General features: G+C 41.0%; 1 protein-coding gene across 5 annotated transcripts in view; it reads right to left on the reverse strand.

Moving 5' to 3' along the window:
- marf1 (meiosis regulator and mRNA stability factor 1) overlaps positions 1-27,678 on the reverse strand; it is a 61,033-nt gene that overhangs the window by 14,321 nt on the left and 19,034 nt on the right. For all 5 annotated transcript variants that reach the window (XM_086000795.1, XM_086000797.1, XM_086000796.1 and 2 more), the window contains exons 8-20: positions 26,840-27,274; positions 22,231-22,391; positions 21,091-21,249; positions 20,660-20,843; positions 18,169-18,347; positions 15,760-15,840; positions 14,842-15,075; positions 14,414-14,533; positions 9,331-9,506; positions 7,321-7,541; positions 5,165-5,307; positions 3,695-3,828; positions 2,012-2,214 (exon numbers count right to left, since the gene is read on the reverse strand). In XM_086000795.1, coding sequence (XP_085856921.1) covers positions 2,012-2,214; positions 3,695-3,828; positions 5,165-5,307; positions 7,321-7,541; positions 9,331-9,506; positions 14,414-14,533; positions 14,842-15,075; positions 15,760-15,840; positions 18,169-18,347; positions 20,660-20,843; positions 21,091-21,249; positions 22,231-22,391; positions 26,840-27,274 — 2,430 coding nt within the window. The remainder of the gene's footprint in view (positions 1-2,011; positions 2,215-3,694; positions 3,829-5,164; positions 5,308-7,320; positions 7,542-9,330; positions 9,507-14,413; positions 14,534-14,841; positions 15,076-15,759; positions 15,841-18,168; positions 18,348-20,659; positions 20,844-21,090; positions 21,250-22,230; positions 22,392-26,839; positions 27,275-27,678) is intronic.

The following is a 27,678-nucleotide window of genomic DNA, read 5'->3' on the forward strand; positions in this document are numbered from 1 at the left end:
CTTGGCAGCGGAAGACATGGCCACCAATGGTGGAGCGATTAAAATTGGGACACGCAAGTGGCCAGAATTAGGAGTGCAAATATCTCATTTTATTGGGGCAGTTAAAGGTAAGGAGGCTGAAGGCGAGAATAGCTTCAGTGCCCCCAGGTTCTTCCTCAGGTCACTGTAGGCTATGGTTTGCTGTTAATACTTGGTATGAGATAGTGATTTGGAGACATAACAGTTGTTAAGAGAAGTTCATGATGGGTAGCTGCTTTCGATGGAGAATGAGGATCAAAATCAGCAAGGGCATGTTGTGGAGGGAGCTGCAAGTGGGCAGCAGAGAAGGGAGCAGTGGGGAAGAGCTTGCAGCAGCCCTACCCACCTAACAGGGTCTATAGACAGAGGCTCAGCTTCCTTGACCTGACGGAGGGGCAGAGCTAACAAAGGCTCAGAATGTGATGTCAGTAGATTGCAGACCTCTGCAGCCTCCAAGTGTGAAAGACACCACCGTACTCAATTTCTTTTCTCTGGAGATGGTGAGGGTGTTGCAGTCAGCTACACATAAATGCATCAGGCATGTGACAGATTATGTAAGGGCAAGCAGGAGGTGGTGGTACTAAAACTACTTATATAGCACCTTTAATGTCGTAAAATGTCTCAAGGCGCTTCACAGGAGCGCAAACAAAATCTGACACCAAGCCACATAAGGATATATTAGGCCAGGTGACCAAAAGCTTGGTCAAAGAGTTAGGTTTTAAGGAGCACCTTAAAAAGGAGGAAAGTGAGGCAGAGAGGTAATTCCAGAGCTTAGGGCCTTGGCACGGCCACCAATGGTGGAGTGATTAAAATCAGGGATGCTCAAGAGGGCAGAATTGGAAGAGCGCAGATATCTGAGGGTTATGGGGCTGGAGGAGATTACAGAGATAGGGAGGGCCATGGAGCAACTTGAAAACAAGGATAAGAATTCTTTTTTTTTTAAAAAAAGGCATTCCTTAACTGGGAGCCAATGTAGGTCAGTGAGCACAGGTGTGATGGGTGAACTGGACTCGGTGCAAGTTAGGACACAGGCAGCAGAGTTTTGAATGACCTCAAGATTATGGAGGGTAGAATATGGGAAGCTGGCCAGGAGTGCGTTGGAATACTCAAGTTTAGAGGTAGCAATAAGCATGGATGAGGGTTTTAGCAGATGAGCTGAGGCAGGGGCGAAGTCGGGCAATATTCCAGAGGTGGAAATAGGCGATTTTAGTGAGGTAGAAGTTTCAATGAGGATAGATGAAACAAACTGCTTGCCTTAAATACAGCATCAAGAATAGTCTTAGTTTTGCATCCCATCGCATCTAAAATCAACTGTATGTGGTTCTTGAGCACAGTAAAATCCACATGTAAGCAAGATATGGGCTAATCTACTTTAACATTTAACTACACATTGTGATACAGTATTTGTATACCATTTAAAAGACATATTAATGAAAATATCACAGCAAATGTAGCCTTGTTACACTGTACATTGAATGCATGTCAAATTCAAGGCTTCAAAGAGCTGGGATTGAGTTAAAGTGGAACATTTAAGAGTTGCATACACAACTCTTGCAAGAATGAATTTAACAATAAGGCCGATTTTTTTAGCTTGTACATTTTACTGGCTGGTCAAAACAAATATTTGTACTCATTCTAATTAGTTTACAGCATTATATTTAGTCTCCTGTTATTGCTAGGTATCATCTTCAGCTTAAATTTCAACACCACACCAACTTTTCAGGAATACTGCAATGATAAAAGTGACTACCACCACACCAACTTTTCAGGAATACTGCAATGATAAAGGTGACTACCAAGTTTTAATAATACTGTACTAGATATGCATAAATAACAAGCCAGGATGACTGAAAAGGAGTAGCCTCAATTTTAGTTTAATAGCAATGAGAACACATGGTTTGAATTTCCAGAAACTGTTCAACTTTTGTTTGAATGTCACCACATTCCTGGCTTACTGAAGTCAGCTATCTAGTTCACATGCCCTTATGCTCACCTGCAACACATCAGGTATAGCTTCAAACAGTTCCATGAGTTTGTTAAATCCATAGTAAGTGAGTTTGCACTGGCGTCCAAAGTGGTGGTGGTATGTCGGTATAAATTTGCTAAAGGGCATACGACAATGAGACTGATGTCGCAGCAAGTCCACTACCTCTTTTGCAAACTGCTTTGTCCTCTCTATTTCCTCTGGAGTACGTTCTAAATTAAAATGCAATATCTTTTTAAAAGATTGAACACGGTTTACAGCTTTCAAAAACATTTATCATAAAAAGTTACTCAATAATAATGCTAAATCCAACAGCATATTAAAGTGAAACCATAAATGGTAGATGTACAATCTGGAATAGTTCTAGAAATATTAGTAAACTACCTGTGGCATTACCCTTGGTCAGTTGATGAATGGAAGTGTATTTTTAATTATTTTTTAGATACATATACACAACATATATATTTTAATAACATGTACACACATGCACATACAAATGCATACACAAGATGGAGAAATTGAAGGGAATTTCAGAAACGAGCTCCTCAGCACCATCTACTGGACTGAGCCCGCAACTACATTGTTACAGACAACTGCTTACATACAGGATTTCCATTCTAAATGTTTATATAAGCAGCTTCTATGTTAAATGTATGGGCATGGTAGTTTAGTAGTTAGGATACTGGACTAGCAATCCAGAGGTTGCAATTTCAAATCCCATCCTGGCAAGTTGTGAAACTGAAATCAATGAACCAGTAATTTGTGGGCACTGGAAAATGATCATGAAAGTTGCTGGATGGTCGTAAAACCCACACAGTTCACAAATTTCCTTCGGAAAATGGAACCTACCACCCTTACCCGGTCTGGTCCACATGAGGCTCTAGTCTCACACTATGTGGTTGACTCTTCATGCTTCAGAGCAACTAGGCATGGTAATAAACCCCAAGAACAAATAAAAACAAGAGGAAGTTGGACAGGAAGTTTGTGCATACACAAGGTACATTATGTAGACTGGAACCTCATCAGGTCTTTAAAAGCGCTGTGGGGGGTGTGGGAGGGTTTGCTTTTTCCTCATACCAAAACAATTTCCATTATAGATCAAAATCATCTTTCTCCCTTTTCTTCCCTCCCCTGCATCCAGAAGTCCACAAGCACAAGTACTAGAATTTTCTTTGCAGAGGTGAGGGGGGGGGGGGGGGTAGAAAGAAAAAACCCCACAGAAAACATTGACAGTGAGCTGGAGTGAGCACCCTACCAATGTTTCCACCCCTCTCTAGCCCAGGGATACCACCTTCCCTTGAAGAAGACTGCGGCCTCCAAGCACCGCCTTTCAAAAGGATACAGTTAAGTTGGGAAAAACAACCATGTCGCACCATCTATTAGTACTCCAAATTACTGTTCCGCTGATCTTTATTTTACATTTCAGGAAAGTTAACAAATCTATCCACCCAGCATGCACCACAGTTGGAAGTCCATCTTCATGGCTTACCCAACCACTAAGAAAATAAATCTCAGGAGGAGGAATCAAAATGCCCAGAGACTTGGCACTACATGCATGACAAAGCTGTTGGTGCAGCTGAATTTTTAATTTTTTAAATAGGAACTCAATCTCATTTAAATTAAAACAGCACTACATTATAATGCCAAGCATAATTGCTTACTGCAACATAGATCAGTTTTGTTTTTAATCACCTCGCTTTGGGATAGAAATCACAGTATCATCATCTTGTTGTGAAACACAGATTGTAGTATCTGGTATTTCTGAAAGCAGATCAGCCAGTTCACACACACCATAGTCCGTGACATCCCAGTCCTTCGAAAAACACCTAACAGAATCAAAACATGTAGAAAAATCAAATAATATAGTTTTGTGGTCCACACGGTACAAATCTTATTTCACTGTTACTTGCATTACGTACTGTAATTTAGGAATAGTCCCATGCAAGATTGTTCAGAGTTACCAACTGCCACACAAAAGTCATTTAGGAAAATGTCATTCTAATATTTGAAGAATCATACAATATACCAGGAGGTGCGAGATCAGGTGTGCCAACTTATCTGCTGGTTTCTCTTGAATACCAAGCGAGTGCTCCACGCGTGCACCTCAGTCCTAATAATGACGCTTCATGATAATGTGTAGATGTCAGCTGTGGCTCAGTTGGTAGCACACTCGCCTCCGAGTCAGAAAGTTGTGGGTTCAAGTCCCACTCCAGGGATTTGAGCACATAAAGCTAGGCTGACACTCCAGTGCAATGCCGAGGGAGTGCTGCACTGGCGGAGGTGCCGCCTTTCGGAGGAGATGTTAAACCGAGGCCCCATCTGCTCTCTCAGGTGGACGTAAAAGATCCCATGGCACTATTTCGAAGAAAAGTAGTAGGGGAGTTATCCCCGGTGTCCTGGCCAATATTTCTCCCTCAACCAACATAACAAAAAGAGATTATCTGGTCATTATCACATTGCTGTTTCTGGGAGCTTGCTGTGCGCAAATTGTCTGCCGCGTTTCCCACATTACAACAGTGACTACACTCCAAAAGTACTTCACTGACTGTAAAGCGCTTTGAGACGTCTGGTGGTCGTGAAAGGTGCTATATAAATGAAAAGCTTTCTTTCTTCAGGCATCACGACTGGGTGGGGCAGGCCTGATAGGACCAGATAGTCTCTTCTGTATGTTCAGAACTGTCATGCTCTTCCTATGAATACCCTAGCCAACAAAGTCTAGGCTCACGGTCTATGGAGAACTGTCAATTGAACAAAGTACAGGAGGATACTTACGCCCCAGCATGAGCCAACATCGAGAAAATTAAAAGGTATATTGAGAGGGACTGAAATTTTAGCCATCATTGCTAGTCAATGACAGATTGTACAGTGAAAAAAACTGTTTGTATTTTCTACCTAGCTGAAAATAGGCATGGGCCCACAACACTGAACTGCCCAGACTTGGCACACTCCCTCAGAGGTCAGCAGAATGGCTATGGGAAGAAATAATTCATTATTGTGCAGTGGAAGATTATCTTGTTAGGCTGGGGAAGACAGAGGCTACTTGATGATGACACTAGGTGCCAAAAATGGAAAATTCCATTCCTCATTTAAGAAATGATCACAGAAAAATAACCAATGCCTAAATGACTAAGCTGAATTGTGGTACTTTAAGATCACACTTACCAATGGTACGCTTGTCCAAATTCTCTTATGAAGACCTGTTTGCTGGCCTGAGATTTGAGAAGTTTAAGTAGATCTTGGGTAAAGCGCTTTACTTGTGCTCGATGAGTTAACATAAGTAGGCGTTTAGTGCCCAAGCCAAGGATCTGTAACAAATCATATGGAGAAATGATGGAGACAGATTGCAGTGAAGTGGTCAGTATCCCAGAGGACAGACCAGAAAGCACATGACTTCTTCATTGACAAGTTATGGTCGGTACTATTCCAGGAACATACGTCACATCACATGGGTTTTTGTAATATTTTATTTATGCAATTACCCAACTCCATCAAAATTAGCTTAACAAAAGGAGTCTAATGATATCACTTTTCAATCTCCTTTCAGTTTAATCAGATTATGTGGCGTGGCCTTGGAGTCTTCAAAGCACAAGTACTTTCTTCAAAACAAATTTTCAAAGGAAAAAAAACCCAATTATTAAGAGTGTGACCTCACCTTCTTGTAATATGAAAAACATTTTACAGAAACTCCAATTGTGGGGAGATTTATTTCATCTGGTAGAACATTGGTTAATGTGTTTGTACAAAACTCATTGCAGTGTTATTTTAATGCAGTTTAAGTCTGTTAACAGCTGCTTAACATGTGAAAGGCAGCTTTAGAAACAGGTTGGCCAGTTGCAGTATCAGTGGAAATTAAACCATGAAGATTAAAACCCTATTAAAACAATGGACTTTAGGTAGCATAACATAGTTTTATTAGAAAATTTACCCAAGCTAAATACAGGAAGCTTTGGTTTATCCGGAGGTTAACTGTCCGGAATGCTCGAGTCACCGGCAAAATTCAGGAGTCGGTTCAGTAAGTTTTTTTTCTTTTCGTTGCGTTTTTTTCACCAGTCAGTCTCTGCAAGGTCTAGCTAAAGCTGTTGCTTAGCTAGAGACACTTGCAAGCCACGGCCGACTGTTTAGAAGCTGTTGCAACAGGGTTTGTTGCTAGATACGGAGCTCAAAAGCTTCCGTATGTTTTAACATTAGCGCTGGTTTGTCCGGCAGTTTTGATGGGACGGCAACAGCTCGGTCCCGTCGGTGCCGGATTTCACAAAGTTTTCTGTATGATTAGACATGGCTTGTGTGCCCTAGTTAGTGACTGTGTCCCATGTCTCCCTCGTCAAGTCTTTGGAACAATTTGGTTCACTGTCTGGTAGTGATTTCTCTTGTCCCCTCCCCCAATTAATTTCTTCTCCCTGTTTTGTATTTGAATATCTTAGCTATAAATTCTAGGCTTGACCAGAATCAGCTCAATAATTATGTATGTCCTAGGATGGTTCAGGCTGTAAAAGGATGTGGGGGATTGGACAGAAAAAAAGTTAAATGGCTGTTACAACCAGGGGAAAAAAGTGACCAGTGGCAGGCAGGAGCAGGGTTGTGCCAAGGTCAGTGGAAAGAAATTTCAGGAAAAAGTACAAAGGCTGGCAGAGCAGAAAAGGGTCACAGAGACACCAAGGCAGTAGTACCGGGATAGCAGAAATAAAGGCTGGGAAAAGCTGTTACAGCCAGTAGGAATGAAGAGGCTTTCAGAGCGCCAGAACAAGACAGGAGCTCCATCACGACAAACACTGCAGCAGTTCCATGGAAAAGGCCAACCACCACCTCCTCAGGGTAGGTAGAGATGGACAATAGATAAGGCCTTACCAGCACCACCCACATCCTACGACAGGGACACAGGAAGAAAGGGTAATGTGAACAGGAAGCGTGGGCATTCACAAGACTTAATAGATAGAAACTTAATCCAAGTTCACGATCATCCCAATAATAGTCATAAAGCAGTTCGATTCCCTTCCAAATATAAAACTGTCTAAAATTTGTTCAAAATATCTTTTTTGGATACTTGTAATTTTTTTCGCCTTCCCCAAATTGAGATTTAAAAGCTCAAATTACAAAATGCAACTTTTGCCTGTACATCTTAAGAATCTAGTTCTTTGAATTGTAGAATGGCGTTTGTTTAGAAACACGAAATAGTAATGCACTCTTAATTGTTAAAGACAAATCATTGCTTTCATTAAAACACTAAGAAGCTAGTAGGCATTTGCAAAACTGTACCTACTGGTAGAAAAAGCCTAGTACTGTGGTTCATGGCGAAAAATGATTTTCTTTCCACAACTCACCTGCAAAACATGAGGCACTGCTTCCAGCAGCTCCATTAGTTTGGAATAGCCATAGTCTGAAACTCTGCACTGCTTCCCAAAATGGTGATGGTAGGTTGGTATAAATTTGTGTTGAGATATGAAGCAGCGAATCTGGTTCTTCAGAAGATCGATTACTTCTCTACTAAACTGAATAAGCTGAGGATTTCCTACGGGGCTCTTACAGCGTAGCAACCAGGGATCTATAGAATAGAATACAGGTGAACACTGATTTAGCACTTCAGGTTAGTGAGCAGGAAAAAGGACTGTAAGCAAATCATTACTCGTTTTGATGAACTGTTCCTTAGTAATACCTCAATATTTGGGCTATAAATACGAGGAGTTACCAGAATCAGCTCAATCATTTTCATTATGAAACTAGTAGCAGCATTTCACTAATCCAGACCTGGTCAACATGCATTAATTTTTATGTGAGATGCTTGACATTTTATATAGAATTTAAAACACATAGCAGCTAATAAATTCTGCAGTTGTAACAAAAATTATACCATAAAAAGCTAAGAGACACCCTAGTACCCAAAATGATGTCATGATCCAGCCAATTCGAGCAAAAAAATGCTTCATCCAACACTGCATCTAACCACAGCTTGAATGATTCCATAGTTTGTCGCCATTACCCTACCCAGGTATTAATCATTCTGTATGAAGTTCATCCTAGCAGTCATGAACTTGCCTTTCACCAGTATTCCTATCTTCCCTTGCCTTGCACAAGTGCTCTTGATTAACCACTTTTTATCTTACATGTTTCTACAAGGCCCTCTCTCTATTTGCTTTCAAGGGTGAAGAGTCAGAGCTTTTCTCATCTTTTCCCACATAACTCAAGTCTCCTGCCACTTGGGATAAACTTTATAGTATTTTGCTGAACCATTTTCTTGGTCATGAAATATTTTCCTTGTGTTTTGAGGACTAGAACAGAATGCAGCATTCAAGGTGTTGACTGGTCAAGGTGCTATATATACAGCTTCAGCATGATGGTCGTAAAGCCTGATTTTGATAATTGAACACTGTTTGCTTTGGTGATTGCTGCTTTGCAATGACAGGATATGGAAACTCAAATCATAACCATTTAATTGTACAATAAAGGCTTCACACTTTAAATATATGCTGGAAGTCAGGAACAAGGGAATATTTGTCATAGCAATCCAACGTTGGTGTGCCAAATACAGTAGCTTTTACTGGGAAGGTGGTAACTGTAATTATTCATAATAGATAAAAGTTGTTCCATGGTGGACAAGCACCACTGTTCTTTTCTCCACTTTACCTCACAAAAACCCCTTCTAAATGTAGGTTTGTTGCATGGAGATTATGCCACATGCTGCCAGTGTTTTTAAATTAAACATCCATTAGTTTATTTCTGATTCAATTCAATGTCAGCTAACTATATATCTATACATTAAATGACATCTATCTGCTTATCTTCCATTATAAATTACTATATGTCCACACATATAATGAAAACTTAACATGCTGCAATTGCACTCTCCTTGTCATGGGATATTGCAGTGCCACCACTGGCAGAAGAGTGCAATTATAATGCAACAAGTTTCCATAGCAAATTTCTGTTATAAATGTGGGACATGAAAACTTATATTGGAAATATAAAGATAATATACATGACTAAGATGGGGATTGAATTATGTCTGTCCGCCTTCTTCCAATTAGCTTCCATGCTCTAACCCAGCTTTACCTAAAAGACCACTCTTGGTTTCGACTTCCTGTGTGCAATGCACAGCAGATTGACTAGCCTTTAAAAGATTTGATAAGGTTACGATTTCACTTAGATACAAGACAATAATAATGCATTAAAACAGTTGCACAATTTGTAGAAGTACTTACTAGACTGAAAATTACAACTTTATTTCAAATAAATCAGAATAACCATAGCAATTATGTTCACACTTTGATAGGTTACAGATTAATCCAGGTTTTTCCCCATTGCTTGCTTTAAGTGGAAAATTTGTGTCAGCTTACCAGCATTAGGTGGTGGTGGCTTGTTATGTACCCATTTGACAACTTTAATGCCATTCTGTGCAGTAACAATGTTAACACCAGGGACACAGGTTATGAGGTGCTCCAAAGGAACACCACCTTCTCCCTCCTCCACTATCCTCAGAACAGTGAACTCTGCAGCATAACAGTCGAGAAAGCTACAGAAAAGAAAGTCAGAATTTAATTTTTTAAAGATAAAAATAATCACATTGAAAATAGTATTTATATATGGTAATAAGGATACAACCAAAACAAAATCAAAAGTACATTAATTAAATGAATTACTTATATACAACAAAGGAGGCTTAAAAAGCTCATGTGAATACTGGAACACAGGCCGTGATCGGAGGAGAACAAAAAAAAAGGATCTTTTATCATAATGCGAGTTAATTTTCATTTACACTATGAAAATTACCCTACAAGAGATAGGTATCCTTTTATGTAAGTCAGGGCCAATATGATCTCCTGGACTAGTTTTGATCACCTATGGGCAAAGAGGGGTTTTCCATTCTTTTGACCCCACTGGCCTGGGTTTTCACCTCTCCTAGGCGATTACATAACTGCGGTCAAGTGGGGTGTATAAGTATTGTGATGCACAAGGCATCACAACTGTGTGGGATAGGCTGAATAGACCAGCAAGTCTTTTTCTGCCCATCATTTTTACATATTTGTAATTCAACTCCCCCCGCCCTGAACAGCTCAGCGTGTAACTGAGTTGGGGAGTCAGTGATGGGAGGTCAACTACAAAATCACCACCGAGGAGATGGATTAGGAGAAATTTCTTTACGTAGGTCTGGTGGAGCATGGAATGGTTAAGGGAGAGAGACCACTGCATCTTCTAAGGAAAAAATTAGATAAACATTTGAAGCAAAGGAAGATAAAAGGCTATAGGGAGAAACTGGGGCAGTGGAGTGAGTCTTGGACGGCTCCAGCACACACATGATGGGCCAAGTGGCCTCCTGTGCTATAAACTTCTACGGTTGTATGAAAGGTACAGTTCAGGAAATTCAGGTTAGGGAAGATTCCTGGGATAGGGAAGGCTGTGGGAAAAAGTCAGCAAGCTTCCAGTTCCTGAAAAAGTGATCCAGTGATTCCCCCGTTGAAATAAAATATACGTGCATGAATAGTGGATGATGACATGACTGGGCTGAGCAACAATGCCCAATTATTTTGGCACCGTGGTGGTATTAAATATATTGTTGTCCACTTTCTATACAGGAAAACAGTAGTTTACTTCATTCAGCACATTTTCTGTTTTATTTAACAAAGTGATCTGCTGACACTACTGGTCAGTCAGGGAACTGCAGCAGAAAGTTTAAACACCAGTTCATCAAGGTTGAAGCAATGACAATCTCAAAAATACATTTATTGGAGAAATAAGAATTGAGGCAAAGAATTGCAGGCAGCTTTTTAAATACTTAGAGCAAGTTTGAACATGTTTGAGTTTCAGATAATTAAGATATTGGGTTATTTCAATTGCCTGCTATGCCATTTTGTCAATGCTAGGGTTTCAAACAATTTAAAATGGAATGCACTCTGCACACTAACATTACTCCCATACCCCATTAAGAACTGCAATTAATTTATTTTATTACTTTCACAAAAAAACTGCAAGTGCTGGAAATCTGTATAGATGCAAAATGTTAACTTGTCTTTTCTCTTTATAGATGTTGATGGACCTGCTGTATATTTCTAGCATTTTTTAAAATTTCAGCTTCTCTAACTTAGTAACTTCATAACTCAGTCCTTTGTTTGTTCAAAATTTAGCTAGTGCCTACATGTAGCTTCAACATTAAAAACTCACAGAGAACCTAATAAGTTGCTGCCCATTTTAATATGTATGTATGTAATATTCCAGTACCAACTAGGATTGCAAACCCTCCTGGATTGGGCCATGATTCTCCTGGGTGCTGCAGTTAGTCATCGGGAGATCTTTGTGCTTTAAATTTCCCACCGCAGCAGCCCCACCCTCTCGCGCTGTGACATCATGGGCTGCCACTACAGAGAAGGCTCCGGCTCAGTGACATCACCTCCACACAACAGCAGAGAGCCGGGACCAAGCAGGAGAAAGCGAGAGAGACTGGGAATGAGGGCTTAGGCGGAGGGAGACTGCAATGGGGACCAGCATTTTCTGCAGGGCTGGGAGCAGGAGGCGCAGCAGCAATGTGATGAGTGGAAGCAGTGTCGAGGGGGCAGCCAGTAAAAAATAAGGGGGGGGTGGAGAGGAGCAGGGAAACCAGGGGACGAATATAGAGGATTTTCACTGGAAGAACCAATGGGCAAGTGAGAAGGAAGTTTCTTGGAATGGAGGGCTATTAGACCAGGGAATGCTGCACAAGTAGCTCTTGATGTAGAGACTAGATCATTTAAAGAGGATGGGATAAATATTTGTAAAGGAGGAATATCAAAGGATCTGGGGAAATGGGGTTACAGGAAAGAGCGCCAGTATCAGCAGACACTGGGGGACAAACGGCCTCCTCCTGTACTGTATTTTCTATCATTCTATGAAAACTCTCCTTTATTGAGTTCGAGCCCAGGGAGTGGTTTAGAAATATTGATGCTGAGCTAAGTTCAGAACAATGTGCCCCGTGAGAGGTGCCCCAAACGCCGATCCCGCTGCCCCTGATGTAATCTCGGTTTGGTTCAGGTTGGCCTGTGCCAGGCTGTTTTGATGTGTGAAGTCCAAGTACAGATCGGCTCTGACTGAGGCTCCCAGTTTAGAGTTGTCACCTTCATACAGAGCCAGAGTCCAAGGAGATAAGAGAGCTTGGGCCTATTGAAAGTGGCATCGACCAGGGAGCCAGACCACAACTTGTGCAGGGTGATTTCAGCTGTCATTTGAGGAGAAACTCAGTGGGCTATAGGATTACTACTAGTTACTACAGGTAGGATATTTGGATGTTATGCCTATTACTTCCAGTTACATATAGACGATATGAGTTATTATATTACTGTTGGTTATGAAGGGAATCTGTGTGTTACCAGCATTAGTAGTTATTGATTCAATTTCAATTAGTTACTATTAGCTACTGGTGGAATTTAAAGCTAAAAAAAAGGGTGGGTTTGGAGTGTGGGGGTAGTTAAATTGTTAAAAATCAGCTTTCTGACCCGAACCCGCCCACTTCTGGTTTTAACGGCGGTGGGACGGGGGTGCAGGCAGCCAACCCGCTCCCAGGAGGCGGGATGTCAATTTAATTATGAGACTGTTAGCCTCTTCTTCAACCTCCAATTTATTTTTAACTGCATCTGGTCAGGTTTCACACACTTCGTAAAACCCGGCACTCACAGCAAGGCGGGGACTGCTGCATCCAAGAGGTAAGTGCCTTTACACTTAGCTCCTGGATCCAGGGTCCTTACCTAAGCCACCCCCTCACGAGGCCTATGATCGCCTTCCTGGACATAACACCACCGCCCCCCACCCCCGCCCTGAGCGATGATCCGTAGGCCGGCCCCAACCTCATGCCTCCACACCCCCTCCCCATCATCCCCGGTCCCTCGATGGCCCCGATCACTTGCTTCCTCCCCCACTCCATCCCAAAACTACCCCGATCTCTTGCCCCAACCCCCCTGCCACCGGCCCGATCTCTTGCTCTCTTCCCCCCCAACCGTCCCATGGCGGCCCCAATCTCTTGCCTCCCACACCACGACAGCCCCGATCTCTTGCCTCCCTCTGCACCCCTCCAATCTTTCACCTCCCCACCCCCCCCCCCGAACCGCATCCCACGACAGCCCCGATCTCTTGCAGCCACCCCCCCCCCCCCACCCCGCAACACCCTCGATGGCCCTGATCTCTTGTCCCCATTTCTCCCCCGCCCCCCGGTGGCCCCGATCTCTTGCCTCCCCCTCCTGGTCCCTTGACGGCCCCAATTTCTTGCCTCCCCACCAACGATCCTCTGGAGCCCGACATCGGCCCCCACCCGATCCCTCCCTCCTCTGTGCGGCCTAGTGGCACAGGCCTACCCGCCCGCAGCCAGCCAGCCTCTCCATCTGGCGGCTGCTGGCAGGAAACGGAGGCTTCAGATGCAAATCAGGCCCTGCCGTTAAAAGTCGGCAGGGCCTGCGAAAACCTTTTCTCCTACCCGCATCGGAGCCCCCCCCCCCCCCCCCCCAACTAAAATCCAGCCCACAGTTCCTAATACCTCTTTCCCACCCTCGGTTCCCCTTCCTCGCCTGTTCCCGGATGGCCTCCTAGTTATCAGTCAGAACTTCTCGTACAACAGCTGCTGGCGCGCAACCATGAGCAAAGATACTCAGCTACAGGGGGCCCAATCTTTATATGGTAAATGCAACATTTGCAGACATCGCATGATCAGAACGTCACGTGGTCAACCTACAGTAATGCCTCCAAACCAGAGTTGGCAACCCTAGTACAGGAAACTTTGGTATCCGGCACTGATGGGACCGAGCTGGTGCCGTACCATCAAAACTGCCGTAGAAACCAGCGCTAATGTTAAAACATACGGAGCTTTTGAGCTCCGTGTGAATCAACAAACCCTGTTGCTTAGCAACAGCTTCAAAACAGTTGGCCGCAGCTTAAAGGCGTCTCTGTAGCTAAGCAACAGCTTCAGCTAGACCTTGCAGAGCCTGACTGGAAAAAAAAAAAGCAACGAGAAGTAAAAAAACTTATAGGAAACAGCTCCTGAATTTTGCCGGTAGATAGAGCTTTCCAGACATTTAACCTCCGGTTAAACAAAAGTTTCCTGTACCTAGAAAGATGGGATTTTACTAGCCCACATCAAACAGCCTTTTCAGTGCATTTCTGCAACTGAATGAAGGATTATATAGTGATATAACCACACAATGAATAAATACAAAATTGTGGTAATAAAGCTAACAAAGTAGATTTTCACTTGAATTGTTTCTGTATTGTAGCATGACTTTGTACAGTGGTCCAGCAGACCAGGGCTATTAGAGTACAGGGCCAATAGAGTACAGGAGTTCTGAACAGTTTATGCACATCACAAGGCAGACCTTGGAAACGCTGTCGCTTTTCTCCTCAATCCCACCAATAAATTACATAATGCAAAGAAAAGAATAGAGTACTATTTAAAAGGCAAGCACTCACCTGAGGAGGGGCACAGTACCCTCATGTGTATGTAACAGGCTATGAACCTGTGGTGCAAATGTTTTTAGGGACAATATTATGAATGGTATTTTATAAGAATCTGGATCAAATTCATTTTCACTGCAACAGAAAAAGGAAACAAAATGTTATTCCAAGGAACGCACCTTCTGCATTCATCTACCTCAAATCAGGTACTGAAACAATTGCCCTCGTTAGCACATTAACACATCTCTTAACTACTTTTTGAAGTGCAGTGACTTGGGCAAATGTGTCATATTATAGGCACGAAAATAGATAATATTCATTATTTTCAGGCAATTGTTACAGGCAGCAAAAGCTGTCTTGATGCTTATTCTTAACAGTTTAACATAAAATAGACCATCTATCGACAGGATGTGGACAACTACCAACAGAAACACGATTCCTACCTACAGCCATTATCGGAGCAGTGCTGTTTGCAGATTGGTTCATGGTATTCTAGTTCTTCAAATATCACTGGGCTGCAGTTGGCTGATGAACCATCATATGACAATACAGAACCCAATGGGCTCTGCCTAGCCTGACTGGACAGGAGACAAACCATTCGTCCATTTACTTGGTCACGAATAGCCACCGTGTCCGTTAATTTGTATAAGTCAGACACAATCAATTTGTGTCCAAATCTGGAGGGAGGTTAAAAAAAGTTACTAAACAGTTATGACATTTTCTGAAGAGCTTTAACCAGTTTCTGTGCTATAATCTATTTATGTATAAAAATACACGTGCACTTAGTACCTGGAATATAAATAGACCTGAACCGAGCAATATAATTTTACTAAAAGTAAATACGTAACAAAGGTAAGAAACTTTCCATTTTGCCAAACACAATTTGATACATTTCATATAAACCGTCAGTGTGAATCACCACAACTTCAACCAATTCTCTACTTTAGAACTGCTGTATTTAGACACTTCACACTAGTACCATCTACATCCAGTATCACAGAACTGAAGAGGTGAGAACATTCCTTTGTGTGCAACAGCAGCTGGCAAATTCAGTGTATAAATGTACCTTTCTACAATAGAATAGCTAAAAGATAGTCATAATATCTCTATAACCAATTTAACAGCTAATTTTCACTTTCCTCAGAATCCCAACTCCTTTATACTATGGCATACAGTCCAGTGGGAGAAGGGGGTACCCGACTCCAAAACCAGTAGAGGGATAAAGCAAGTATCAACTGCTTAATTTGTTCCCCCTTCCCTCACATACTTCTCAAATCAAAGGGGTGAACACATTGCCACAGAATAATTGGTATAATAAATGAAGATAATGTGCGAACAGCCCACAGAACTACAATCTCTACCTTTTCTCATAAATCTCGGTGAATTTGAACAGTGGCAAGCAACATGCTGGGGCATCCTGCAGGATGGACATGGCCTCAGAGCTGTAATCAAAAGTAAAGAAATCATAGAGCAAGGCATTCATTCATGACGTTTCTGAATCATATACAAGTCATCAATACCAAGTAGTTTTGTAAGATTTCTTTTTGAACTATGATGTAATACTTAGAGGCACAACTAGCAAGCCAAGATCAGGTGAAGGGACCAATCCTTTCTTCTGATATTTTATTTAAATTAACAAAACTCCAAATTTCACAGGGCTTAATCTTTCTTCCAGTGTACAGATTACTGGCGTTTTTGTTACTACTCCATACCATCAGATGCTTTTCTCATAGAAACACTCAAATTAAAAAGAAATTGTCTTAATTTGCTTATCTATAAATAGCAAATTGTGGTCTTCTCACGTAATAAATTACAACACTTGCTTTTGTTAGATTAGGTCAATGTTGCAATGAAAAAGGAATAGTTTTTGAATTGGTTGAAAAAAAACATGCAAGTGTGGCCATGTCATCGAGTCCCAAGCACATTTTATAGTGGTTGCAACTCCATTGATTCAACACCACAAAATGTGTGTTCACCAAGGTGAAGAATGTTTTGGTCACACAAGAATGCAATATATAGCATTTATTTATGGGTATTTTGTGCTGTATACTTGTGCCCAAAAGAACTACTTGCAGCATCTTTAAAAAAAAAAAAACTACAATTTCATGCAGGACCTTTACAGCTAGCAGAGATTTATCAGATTAGTATGCAACGGGTTCAGGCCCAAAAAGTGAACGATACTGAGCCATTCATTTACCCCTAGAATTCAGGTTTGAAATAGACACAAAATTCACGAGTAGGGGGAAGAGGGTGGGGTATAGTGGCTGCATCAATGTGCAAGTGACATTACGGCAAGAATAAAAAGGTTGTACAAATGCATTAAGTAGCACCTCCACCAGCCCCCCATCCACCAGCAGTACACAAAGCTGTGAAGATGTGACTTGAGTACTTGTGTTTTATGGTAGCACCTCAGTGGGTACCAGTATTTTTTGGACTTGTGCAAATAGTTACACTGATTATTCACATTACACTTGAGGCGCTGGGGCCGACGAGCTCAGTCAGTAGATTATAAAACTCTTAATGTTAGGATCATGGGTTCGAGCCCAACGTTGGGCGGCTTGTATTCAAATATTTATTCATCTGCCGTCCGGACACGCCTTGGCGTGCCAGCTTGCTGTCCGGCGGAGGTCCCCAATGGAGGGCTCTACGTGGGAGTCCTCCCTTTTTCTATTGGGGACTTGGCCTGGAGGGTGTTGCATGGAACAGTCCTGTGCAATATGGTTTTAAATAGGTTCACGGACTCCCAGGCCACCTGCCTTTTCTTTGGCCTGCAGGAGTCCGTGTTTCATGTTTATACAGAGTGAGAGAGGTTGCAGCCCCTCTTTCACTACTTCCTCAATTTTTGGCTGCACTTCAGTCCCACGCTCCTGATCTTTGATCACCCGGTGTAGAGGGGAGCGGGCAGATCGGAGGACCTCCTCGTAGGACTGCTCCTGGGCCTGGCCAAAATAGCCATTAACTGGTCCAGGCAGCGGGCAGTCGAGGGGGTCGTTCAGCCCGATTGCCTGCCTCTCTTACGCAGCCATGTTCGCACCCGGTGGCCCTGGAGCATGCGGTGTCCGCCGGCACGCTTACGGCCTTCCGCGACCGGTGGGCGCCGCGGGGACTGGAGTGCATCATCACCCCGGCCAATGAAATTTTAATTTAATTTGTTAAGGTTCTTTTAAAGTTTTATTAGTTAGTCCATTTGTTTAATCACCCAAAACCAGAAGAGTACACTTGAATCAGACAGCAGGGCTTTGTGTACACTCACCTCAGTCACATGCACAGCTCTGCTTTCTAACCTTCAACTGCCAATTAAGTTTTTAAAGTTAGAAAGCTGACAATCATTAGTTCTTCACTAATCATTAAAAACTAAAAGGTTAAAAAGGACATTAAATAAGTTTTAATCTTCACTTCAAATATAGCATGACACCATCTCCTCCTCCACCCCCAAATATTCAAAATTTGGCAAATATGGTTGTAAAGATTGTTATAAATCTCATCATGAAGAAACGACTCATGAAACAACACTGGACGGCCAGCTGGTGGCGCTGTCCAAGGAGTATAAATACTCGGGCGTGGCCCAGCTTGCCCAGGGACATTTTGTAAGACAGGAACTAGTGAAGTACAACTAGACCTCCATGTTTTGAAACAAGTTGATTAAAGCCTTGCTTTATACTCGAACCAAGTGCATAGTGAGTTTTATTACATCAATGATCATGGAAAGTACAAGCCAGTAAAGCGAGCAATTTTAAACATGTGGTAGCTAGAGGCACAAACAACCTTACCCAAGTAAAGCCAGAGATTTATTGGTGCTTCCGGTAGCTAATGACACTTGGACTCTCTTGCTTCCTATTTTGTATCTGTGTAAACTATTGACAGCCGAGATCGCTTCCTGGAGACTCCCCATCTGAACTGTTGCCTTCAGCTGATAATCAGTATGAGGACTTAGTTCCACATTCTTCACCTACATATCCAGGAGTGGAGACAAAAAAACCTTCCAGTTATGGCTCACTTTTGGGTGATTATAAAGTTTTTTTTTTTAAATTCAGAAATCTGTTCTGTTTTAAGTTAGTCAAGCAAGAAGTCTATTGATAATTCATGAGAAAAATACATCTAATTGCAGACTATTCATAAACTAATAAATTGCAGAAACTGCAAGAAACAGCCACACCTGCTCCCCTCATGGCTCAGTGGCTAGCTGCACCAGGTGTGGTACCGAGTCATACAGATTATGTAGGGTCTACATTTGGTTCTTGATCTGAGCTAAATGAGCAGATCTCAACCAGTGTGGTAAATAAAAATTAGAGGTTCTAGTCATCAGTCCAATTAGTCCCACTCAGGATTAGCAACCTTGGAAGAAAATTATATTTTAGACCCAACTCACTCTCCGCACGTCGCCCCCCCAACCCCCCACCCCAAAGGTTCTAAGAAAGGCTTCTGTCTAGCACTCCAATTGGGTTAACTTGTTCAAATGAGGCAGATCAACCAAAACAGAATTAAATCCATAATCTGACTGGAAATCATATGCTTAAAAAGATCAGTGAGCTAAACTATCAAGGAAACCGGATTACAAAATCAATGGCCTGGAAATTGCATTTGGAGGCTTGCCGCCCGCCCGCCCACACCTCCAAGCCGCAAGAAAAATATGTACTTACCTGCTGTCTCCAGAACTTCGGACTCTTGTTGTCCTGGGCCTGCAGGCATACGCCTGCATAAAGGCCCACGCATCCCAGGGGCGCATGCGGTTCGCAAGCTTCCCTGGGATCACGTGGGTCGGCCCAACCAATGACAAAGGAGAATTCCTATGACGCTTATGGGGATTTCATTTACGTATGGAATCCCCATAAGCAGAATAGAAATCACCTAATAAATACAATTTCACAACAAATAAAAATGATGACAGGATCAAAATTTATTTAAAAATACCATTTAATTAAACATTTAAAATAAAAATTACATTTTTTGAAAAATAAATGTAAACATTTTTAACTAGGACAAATTGACCTAAACTTATTTTAAATGTAAGTGAATGTTTAAATAATTTTTTTTAAATTAATTTTAACATTTATTTAAACCCTTACACTAGTAAAAGGCCTTATGCCTGCTTTTACCAGATATAAAGGTTTGGTGGGTATTCGCTGGGCAGTAGTTGGGCAAACAGCCCAACCCTGCACCAGCGAAAATGAATTTACAGCGGATGCATAAGATCTGGCAAGACGAACCTTGACAGATCGCAAGTTCCGGGTTCACACGCATGCACATCGCCCGTGGAAACCTGGAACTTGTAGGGCACTCATGACGTCATACGCTGTGCATACGCCGTCATAGGCCCCGGAAAATCCAGGCCAATGTATGTAAACAGATCCTTTTATTCTGTCAATGCACGAAGTTAGTAACCATAAAGGTGCAGATTAACTACAGTAAAATGGCGATTTCCACCTCTGCACACTTCAGTAAACTCCCTCTTCCAGTGAACTCCCTCCTCCAGCCCCCAAGTGAGAGTGTAACAAACATCACTGGAAGTTTAGCTCATCTTTAAGTGACAGATTGGGTAGTACTGTATCATTTTTACAAGCCGTTAGCCTTACAGGATATTTTAAGTGAATGTTTGAATATAACTGAAAAATGCAGGAAACATGTTCAAAACCTCAACCTGAATAACGGTAAATCGCTTAGCCACAGATGAACTAACTACAAGATGCCACAGCCCAAATACCTTCAACAGGAATGAGATAATCCATTGCCAATTTAAGGAATCTTTTTAAAAAGCACCCCAAAAATACAACTTATCACAGCAAGGCAGGATTACTATATTAAGTATGCTCACAGTACAGAAGCAGACATTAAATGTGAACATTTTAACAAGCATTGGGCAAAGATGAAAGAATGAAGCACAATCAAAAATGTAAATTCTAAAACTTGAAATTGAGTGTATGGTCACTATCTTCTCCAGGTCTAACCGAAACATAGGCCAAAAACAGTTACGTGGTATAAAAGTGCAATTGATGTGCTTTCAGGGCTTTTCTCCAACATACTCAGTATAGCCTGTGGCCAAGTCAGAAGTTTACATTCCCATTAAATTTCTAACCCGATACAAATCTTTCAGAGAAAGTTGGGCTCCAACTAAGAATCCAATTAAAAAAACTGAAAACACAATGAAAGCTTCACAACTACTACTAGTCTTGTTATTTACAGTGTTGCAATATTGCTATACTGGAGTGCAGCTATAAAACAGTATTCAGCATTACTCTTTATTTAAGCATTCAGCCAGTTTACCTTGCCATGCCTGAAGAAAATCTCACGCAATATTTGTTGTAGTTCTTTTCTGGACATCCTGTAATCCAAGTTGCTGACCTGTATGTCTGCTCCATTTGCAAACGGGTCAGTCTGGGAGTCAGAATAATGAGGTTGGTTTGCACTTATAGGAGAGGAGCGGTTTGAAAGGCTTGGGGATAGGCTCCTAGGATAATTAGCAAGAGAGTCAAACATTGTACACTCTAAAGGTAACACATTAAAACTTCACCAGAGCCAAGTATCAAAAGTTCAACAGTGAAATTGCACTTCGAAGCTCCTATTACAACTCAACTAGTTTGGATTTCCTATTCCTTACTAGTGGCTAATTTCAAGGTTTGTCTCCAAATAACTGTTGGAAAATGTAATTTTTTAAATCTTAAAAAAGTAGATAGATGTTAGAAAAATTAAGTTACCTCGCAGACCAAGAACCATGGCACATAATAGGAGGCGTGTTATGTCTTGAAATCGACAGCTTAGAAAAAGCAGAAGGGGAACTGACATGGAAGTCAACTTTCTTCTCAATTTTGTCTATGGGGGATTCCAGGAAACTTCTAAAAGTTGGAGTTTCTCTCCTGTTTAAGAAAAATGTAGATTTTAAGCAACGTGTATATGTTTTGCATTTATACAAAGTTTGTTATACGTGAGCACATTAACATTAGAAGTCTACTTCTTGTGTTTCAATTGAATTTTTTGCATGCAAGAGTGACATTAGATAACGGAGTTCTACAGAAACATTTCTTCTCCCTCTTGGCACTAGAACAACTTCCCTATTTTGACATCTTTGCTGAGAAGATATAGATAGAAGGTGCAGAAGTGCAGTTTGAGAGAGGGGGAGGGAGGCTAATTTACCTCTACCCAACATTTCCCATGACTGTAAATTCACAGGCCAATCAAGCGGATATTTAGCTAAAACTAAATTAGTCTTCACCTCTCTCTTTCAGATGCAAAATTCAGTTAGGATCAGAAACTTTGTATGGGGAATTTTCTGGTACTATACCCTATCCCACTGAGTACTTCACCCATTGCATTTATTGCTCCAGCAGTACTTCACACTCCTGTGTTAAAAGTTCATACTGTGCTACATTAACAGTTTGTGGCACCCTAGATCACTCCTATTTGAACAGATGAAGTGTGCTAATGCATCAAGAATTCAGTTGTAATTAAGTATTGTACCTAAAATTTTAACTTGCCTTTCAGAAGCCAAATCACCTATGAATTTCCAGCACTGTTTTTTATTTTAAAAATTGACAAAAATCTGAAGGAAACATTTTTAACACTCCTTCAGTTTAAGGAATTATATAATAGGTTGATCAGTCCTTAACCAACCCCACTTACATTTAATTTATTTGAAGAGATTCATCAAAAAATACATTTGTGCCTATTCCTTACCTCAATAATTTGATTACAATAGTCAGTACAGTTACGCTCAAACAAATAATTCAAAAAAGCACAAGGAACTAAAAGTACATAAAGTTTAAAGAGTGTTATTGGAAGCCCGTCAAAAAAAATCAATTAAAAGTCAGCCAGTTTATAGATAATAAATAGAAACTTACTTAATGTTTTCACTGAAAGAATCTCCGTTTCCTACACTTTTAGGAGAGGCTGGGGAATAAATGGGAGTGCAATGGCTTATTGGTGGAGATTCAGTTCCTTGCTTTTTGATCTGCTGCGTACGTACACTTTGCTTGGTTTTAGATTCCATACCACAGAGCTCCTTATAAAACAAGTAATAAATAATTAACCACTTACAACTTAATGCACAAAATGGTTTCAACAACCTAAATCAGTGCAAGCTCTAAATCAGAACAGGGAAGAAAACCAGCTTTTAATTAAAGAGTTGCGAATAAACTAACTCATTTTCAAAACCCTAAGTAGGAGTTAAGTTTAAATAAGACTGAGGAGCCAAACTTTGTTCTCCGAGTCACAGCTGGGAGGTACAAGTGGTAGCAGAGATCTTTGAAGGGATTAAGCAATGTATTGATAAAGCCCAGCTCGACAACAGGAACAGAAACGACGTTTGGTTTTCTAGACCAAGGTTACAGTAATTAAAATTATAGGAGGTAAACACAATCAGGTCATTCTCCTTAAACTTCAAGGATTACAACATGATCTTTTAAGGTTGCAATAGCCATCAAGCTCACTTTTGCTGTTAACGCCCGGTTTCAGAAACCCTAACCGACCAAATTTTCCTTTACCTCCTACGACATTTACCTTCACTCGCTGCCAAGTAAACAACTTCAGGAAATAACTATACTCAGTTTCAGAGAACATTCAAATGCATTTTGTTTAGTTTTCATGAAACTACATGTCCCCACTAAACTACTCAAGTGAAAACTTGTTAAGACCACGGATTTATACATTTATAAATCAATATTGTGGGTGCACTGCAGTTTATTTCAGAAGTCTAACATTGATATTTGCATTACTCCATATTATTTGGCTCAATTCTGCAGTGTAAGATGCCGACACAAGTACTTACTATTTTAAACTCCTATTACTTCAAAGCCATGGATTGAGATGATGAGAAATGAGACATTAAAAGTTACTTTGCTAAAAGAATTCTATTTGTGATTACTGAAATGTGATAAGCTATAGTAAACTAGTAGAGACATTGATAAGACTCAATATTCACATGCAGAAAAGCTGCTTAACTGCAGCCCCTGGTATGTATGGCATAATGGCAGGTCTACCACAGAGGACTAAAAGCTTCCAAATTGAATTGTTAAGCACACAGCTAAAACACTACATTGGACCCTAAACTTCCATACTATAGGGCAAACAGCCACCATGTAAGTAGCTTAACACCAGGGACTATATGAAACAAGACCAGTTCTTCAGTCAGCCTCCTTTTTTTTGGGGGGGAGGGAAAGTGGGGGGGGGGGGTGAGGTGAGGTGGGGGAATTGCACATATTTTCTGCCTCTTCATGCAAGACACCTGTAGCACCTGAATCCATTATTAACTAATCAATCAATTACTTGTGCAGGACGTGCTGCATTAACTGTCTTGTAGGAAATTGTCTTCTCTCTCTTTTCATTGGACCCAATAAAAAAGAAACAATTTCACAAATAAGGTGACAACAACCCAATTACCCTTTTAAATAACCCTCCACCAATCAAATTAAAATTTGGTTGTCCCGATTAACAATGCACTCCAGTCCCCGCGGCGCCCACCGGTCACGAAAGAGCTCGAGCGTGCCGGCGGACACCGCGTGCTCCATCTCTAGGGCCACCCGGGCGCGAACATGGCCACGGAAGAGGGGGAGGATGGAAATTGTCTTCTGTGGTTAAGGATTGATTGATCTGGACTGCCTGCCTGCTGGTTAATTTGCATATGAAAATGTATGCAGATGTCAAGAACATAAGAAATAAGAGTAGGCATTTTGAGCCTACTACACCATTCAATAAGTTCATAGCTGATCTTCCACTTTCCTGCACTATCCCCATAATATTCAAAAATCTATCGATCTCTGTCTTGAATATACTCAACAATTGAGCCTCCACAGCCCTCTGGGGTAGAAAATTCCAAAAATTCACCCCCCTCAGTGAAGACATTTCTCCTCATCTCAATCCTAAATTGCCAACTCCTTAATCTGAGACAGTGACCCCTGGTTCTAGACTCTCCAGCCAGGGGAAACATCCTCCCTGCATCTACCCTGTCAAGTCGTGTAAGGATTTTGTATGACTAATTCGCACTATAGTGACCAAATCAGTACATTTGATTGTCCAAAATGCTGAACTGTATTCTCTCGAGATACTGTATACAAGATGACCAACAATGTTACATTTGTGATCCATGACAAAAGAAAGTTCCAATTACAATTTTAAACAATCCAGTGTCTGATGGAGAAGTTACTCATACCTTTGATTGAAAATCAAACAAGACCTTTAAGGGTACGTAAGCAACAATAAATGATAGTCATGGATGAAGAATCTGCACTTATATTGTGCCTTATCATCTATCAAGATATCTTCATATACATTTAATTATGCTGATGTGCAGTCATGTAGACAAATATGGCCACCATTTAAATACAGCAATGTCCTACAAACACCAAGAACTAAATGATCAGTTAATCTGCTTTTTGGTGGTATTGTTTGAAGGGGGAATGTTGTCAAGATACTGGGAGAATGCTAAATAGTTATCTTTAACATTCAACTGCATAGGCAGACAGAGGCTTGGTTTAATGTCTCATATGAAAGACCATTTATAAAATGAAGATAGTGTCAGTCTTGCACTGAAATGTTAACCAGGATTATGATCAAGAACAGGCTTGAACTCAATAACTTAATGGGTTTGAGTAATATTAAAAACTAAAATGGGTTGGAATGTTACAGCTTGAATACTCACAAATATCATTTTTATATAATATATATATTTAGCCCAGCTTGGTATTTTTTTGGAACCAGTAAACCACATCTTTGGTTCCTATAATAAGTCTTTCCATTTGGCTCCACAGCATGTGATTGAGGGTGCTGGGGATTATTATAATTGTAGCCCACCATTTTAGTAGTTGTTGGACAGCAAGTGGGGAGGGTGTACTGATGTTGGAAATTCCTGTGTGCATTACATTATAAATTGCTAACTGTGCTACATCACTTTGCTAAACAAAATTACACAAATTGATATGCAACCAATCAGGCCAATTTAACAGAGTTCAGAGTCCAATTAAGGATACCTGTCCCCTTATCTTTATCTTTTGAAGATGGTGAGTTGTAGCCCTTTAATATCTTGCCCCAGTAACATGTGATCCTAGCCAGCAAGTGTCAAGTAGGCTCTTGGACCAGAGGAAGGGGCCATCGCAAGTTCGCACATGAACAGTGCCAGTAGGGTCAATGGATACCAATCAGGAATTGGAAAATTTGCTGATTTATTTTTCCCATTCCTAAGCTCAAAGCACTGATGCGAACTGTAACATCCCAACAACTGTCCCAGTTAAAATCAGGTAACTCAGCAGAGACCATGCATTGAATTTGGGACTAGATCTGTGTGGCTCACTGTCACATTACATGATGCCTTTACCCAACAAACTGTGAAAAGAGTGGGAAGGATAGCACTTGTAAAATTTGTTTCAGGCAAAGCATTTTGGAGTACCAGATGGTAAGAACATAAATGCCCTCCATCAGCATTCCAGTTGAAATACTATGGGGTCAAGGCAACAATTCAAAGGCAACTCGCTTAAAAAAATGCATTTCTCTCAAACAAATGCAGTAAAAGCAATTGGTACTTGGCCAATCATCTCCTTTAAAAGGAACTGGCTAAATATCTAATTTGGTATAAGATTATTGGGTTAAGTATTAAGAGAGACAGTCAAATGCTCCATGGACATAATAACTGGAGTTCGGGAAGGAGGTGGTGTTATCTGAGGAGGGCAGGACCCCAAGGTTGAATAGTAAAGGTGTGAGGGTGGACATATATTTCACAGCTCACGATTACTTTTGGGAATTAAGAGTGTATTTATACACATTTGACAGAAAATTGATTAGATTACATATGCTTGTGAAAAGATCAGTCTTGACGAGCTGAACAAGCCTTTTTCATTCCACTTTCTTGTATTTCTTCCTTTCTTTGCCAGTTTTTTCTGCGCCCTGCTCCTTTCCTGACAGCAATAACTACTTATTAGGATTGCTCTCCAGTACTTCACTTCCAACAGGTTTACTGGATAGCAATGAAGAGTGGGAAGTGGGGATTGAACCTGGGACCTTCCTAGTCTGTATGTGTCAGCTACTCACCAGATACTCGTTGAGTCAGATTCCTCAACTTTTAACCTTAATTCCATTTCACAGAATCACAGAAACCCCACAGTGCAGATAGAGGCCATTTCGGCCCATCGAGCCTGCACCGACACATATCCCACCTGATCCCCGTAGCCCCTACACCAACACATATCCCACCCTATCCCCCTAACACTAAGGGTCAATTTATCATAGCCAATCAACCTAACCCGCACATCACTGACAATGTATCACCACAAGCCCAATTTGAATCACACTCAATGGGACATTGGCATTGTGTTAGATGCCGATAATAGTTTTGTCTACCCTCATTACATAAGGATTTTCTGTTCTTTATCCATTTGTACAAAGAGATAGGTCACAGTAATATCTTATTGTCCCTCCTATGGTTCCATATGTAATTTGAGATGTATTAAATGAACAGATTACCTGTAAACTTCTGACACTGAAGTTTTTAACTGCTGATCCTTCGGTTGTCTGCGAGTTCTTTACTGCAGAATTTTTACCATTCTGTAATTGCTCATCAAGGTCTTTGTTCAGCTGACAGTGTTTTGTAAGCTTGCTTGCCTTTTTAGGGGATTTTGTCTTTTCAACTGTAAAGCAGTTATTTTTGCTCTCATAAAGATCTTTATTTTTTGGTGTAAAAGATACTAGGATCTTATTGCCAAAGACATCTTCATTCTCCATACGCTTCTGTGCACGCTCAGCACTTTCCTGGCTTGTAAAACGAAGGATTGCACTGCTGCCGGTAATGCTTAAAACTTTTCCACCACAATTATCAGACAAACGGCGCAGTCTGTTGCTTACTTGCTTGCTGTCTCTGTTGAGTGGCAAATTGTACGCATACAGAAGAGTATGGCATTGCTGGAGAGCGAGTAAGAAAGTGAGTGAGCAAGAGATTGAGAAAATAAGAGGAAGAATGAGCAATTGAGAGAGAGAGAAAAGGCAAGAAACAAAATCAAAACAAATGTTTTATTATAGTCTAAAAAGATGAAAACAAATCGTTAAATTTATTCTGATAAACAATATTCTGTTTGTTCATCCATGGGCAAATTTGCTTTTTTGTTAAAAATAAAATGTACTGAAATCTTTTATTGAGAACACTTTTTAAACAGCTGGTAACTGAGACATCGCAACTTCTGAGTACCAGGGCTACCTTTCACTCCAGTATGAAAAACCAAGTCACTGTTCAGGTACAAGTGCTGCAGGAGAAAGGCAGCCTTGCACATGGGAAAAACAAAACAACAGACTGTACAAGTCGGTAAAGG

The sequence above is a fragment of the Somniosus microcephalus genome, chromosome 11, assembly GCF_052327205.1.
Source record: "Somniosus microcephalus isolate GS21.2 chromosome 11, FLI_Smic_1.0, whole genome shotgun sequence".
In the NCBI taxonomy this organism is placed as follows: Eukaryota; Metazoa; Chordata; class Chondrichthyes; order Squaliformes; family Somniosidae; genus Somniosus; species Somniosus microcephalus.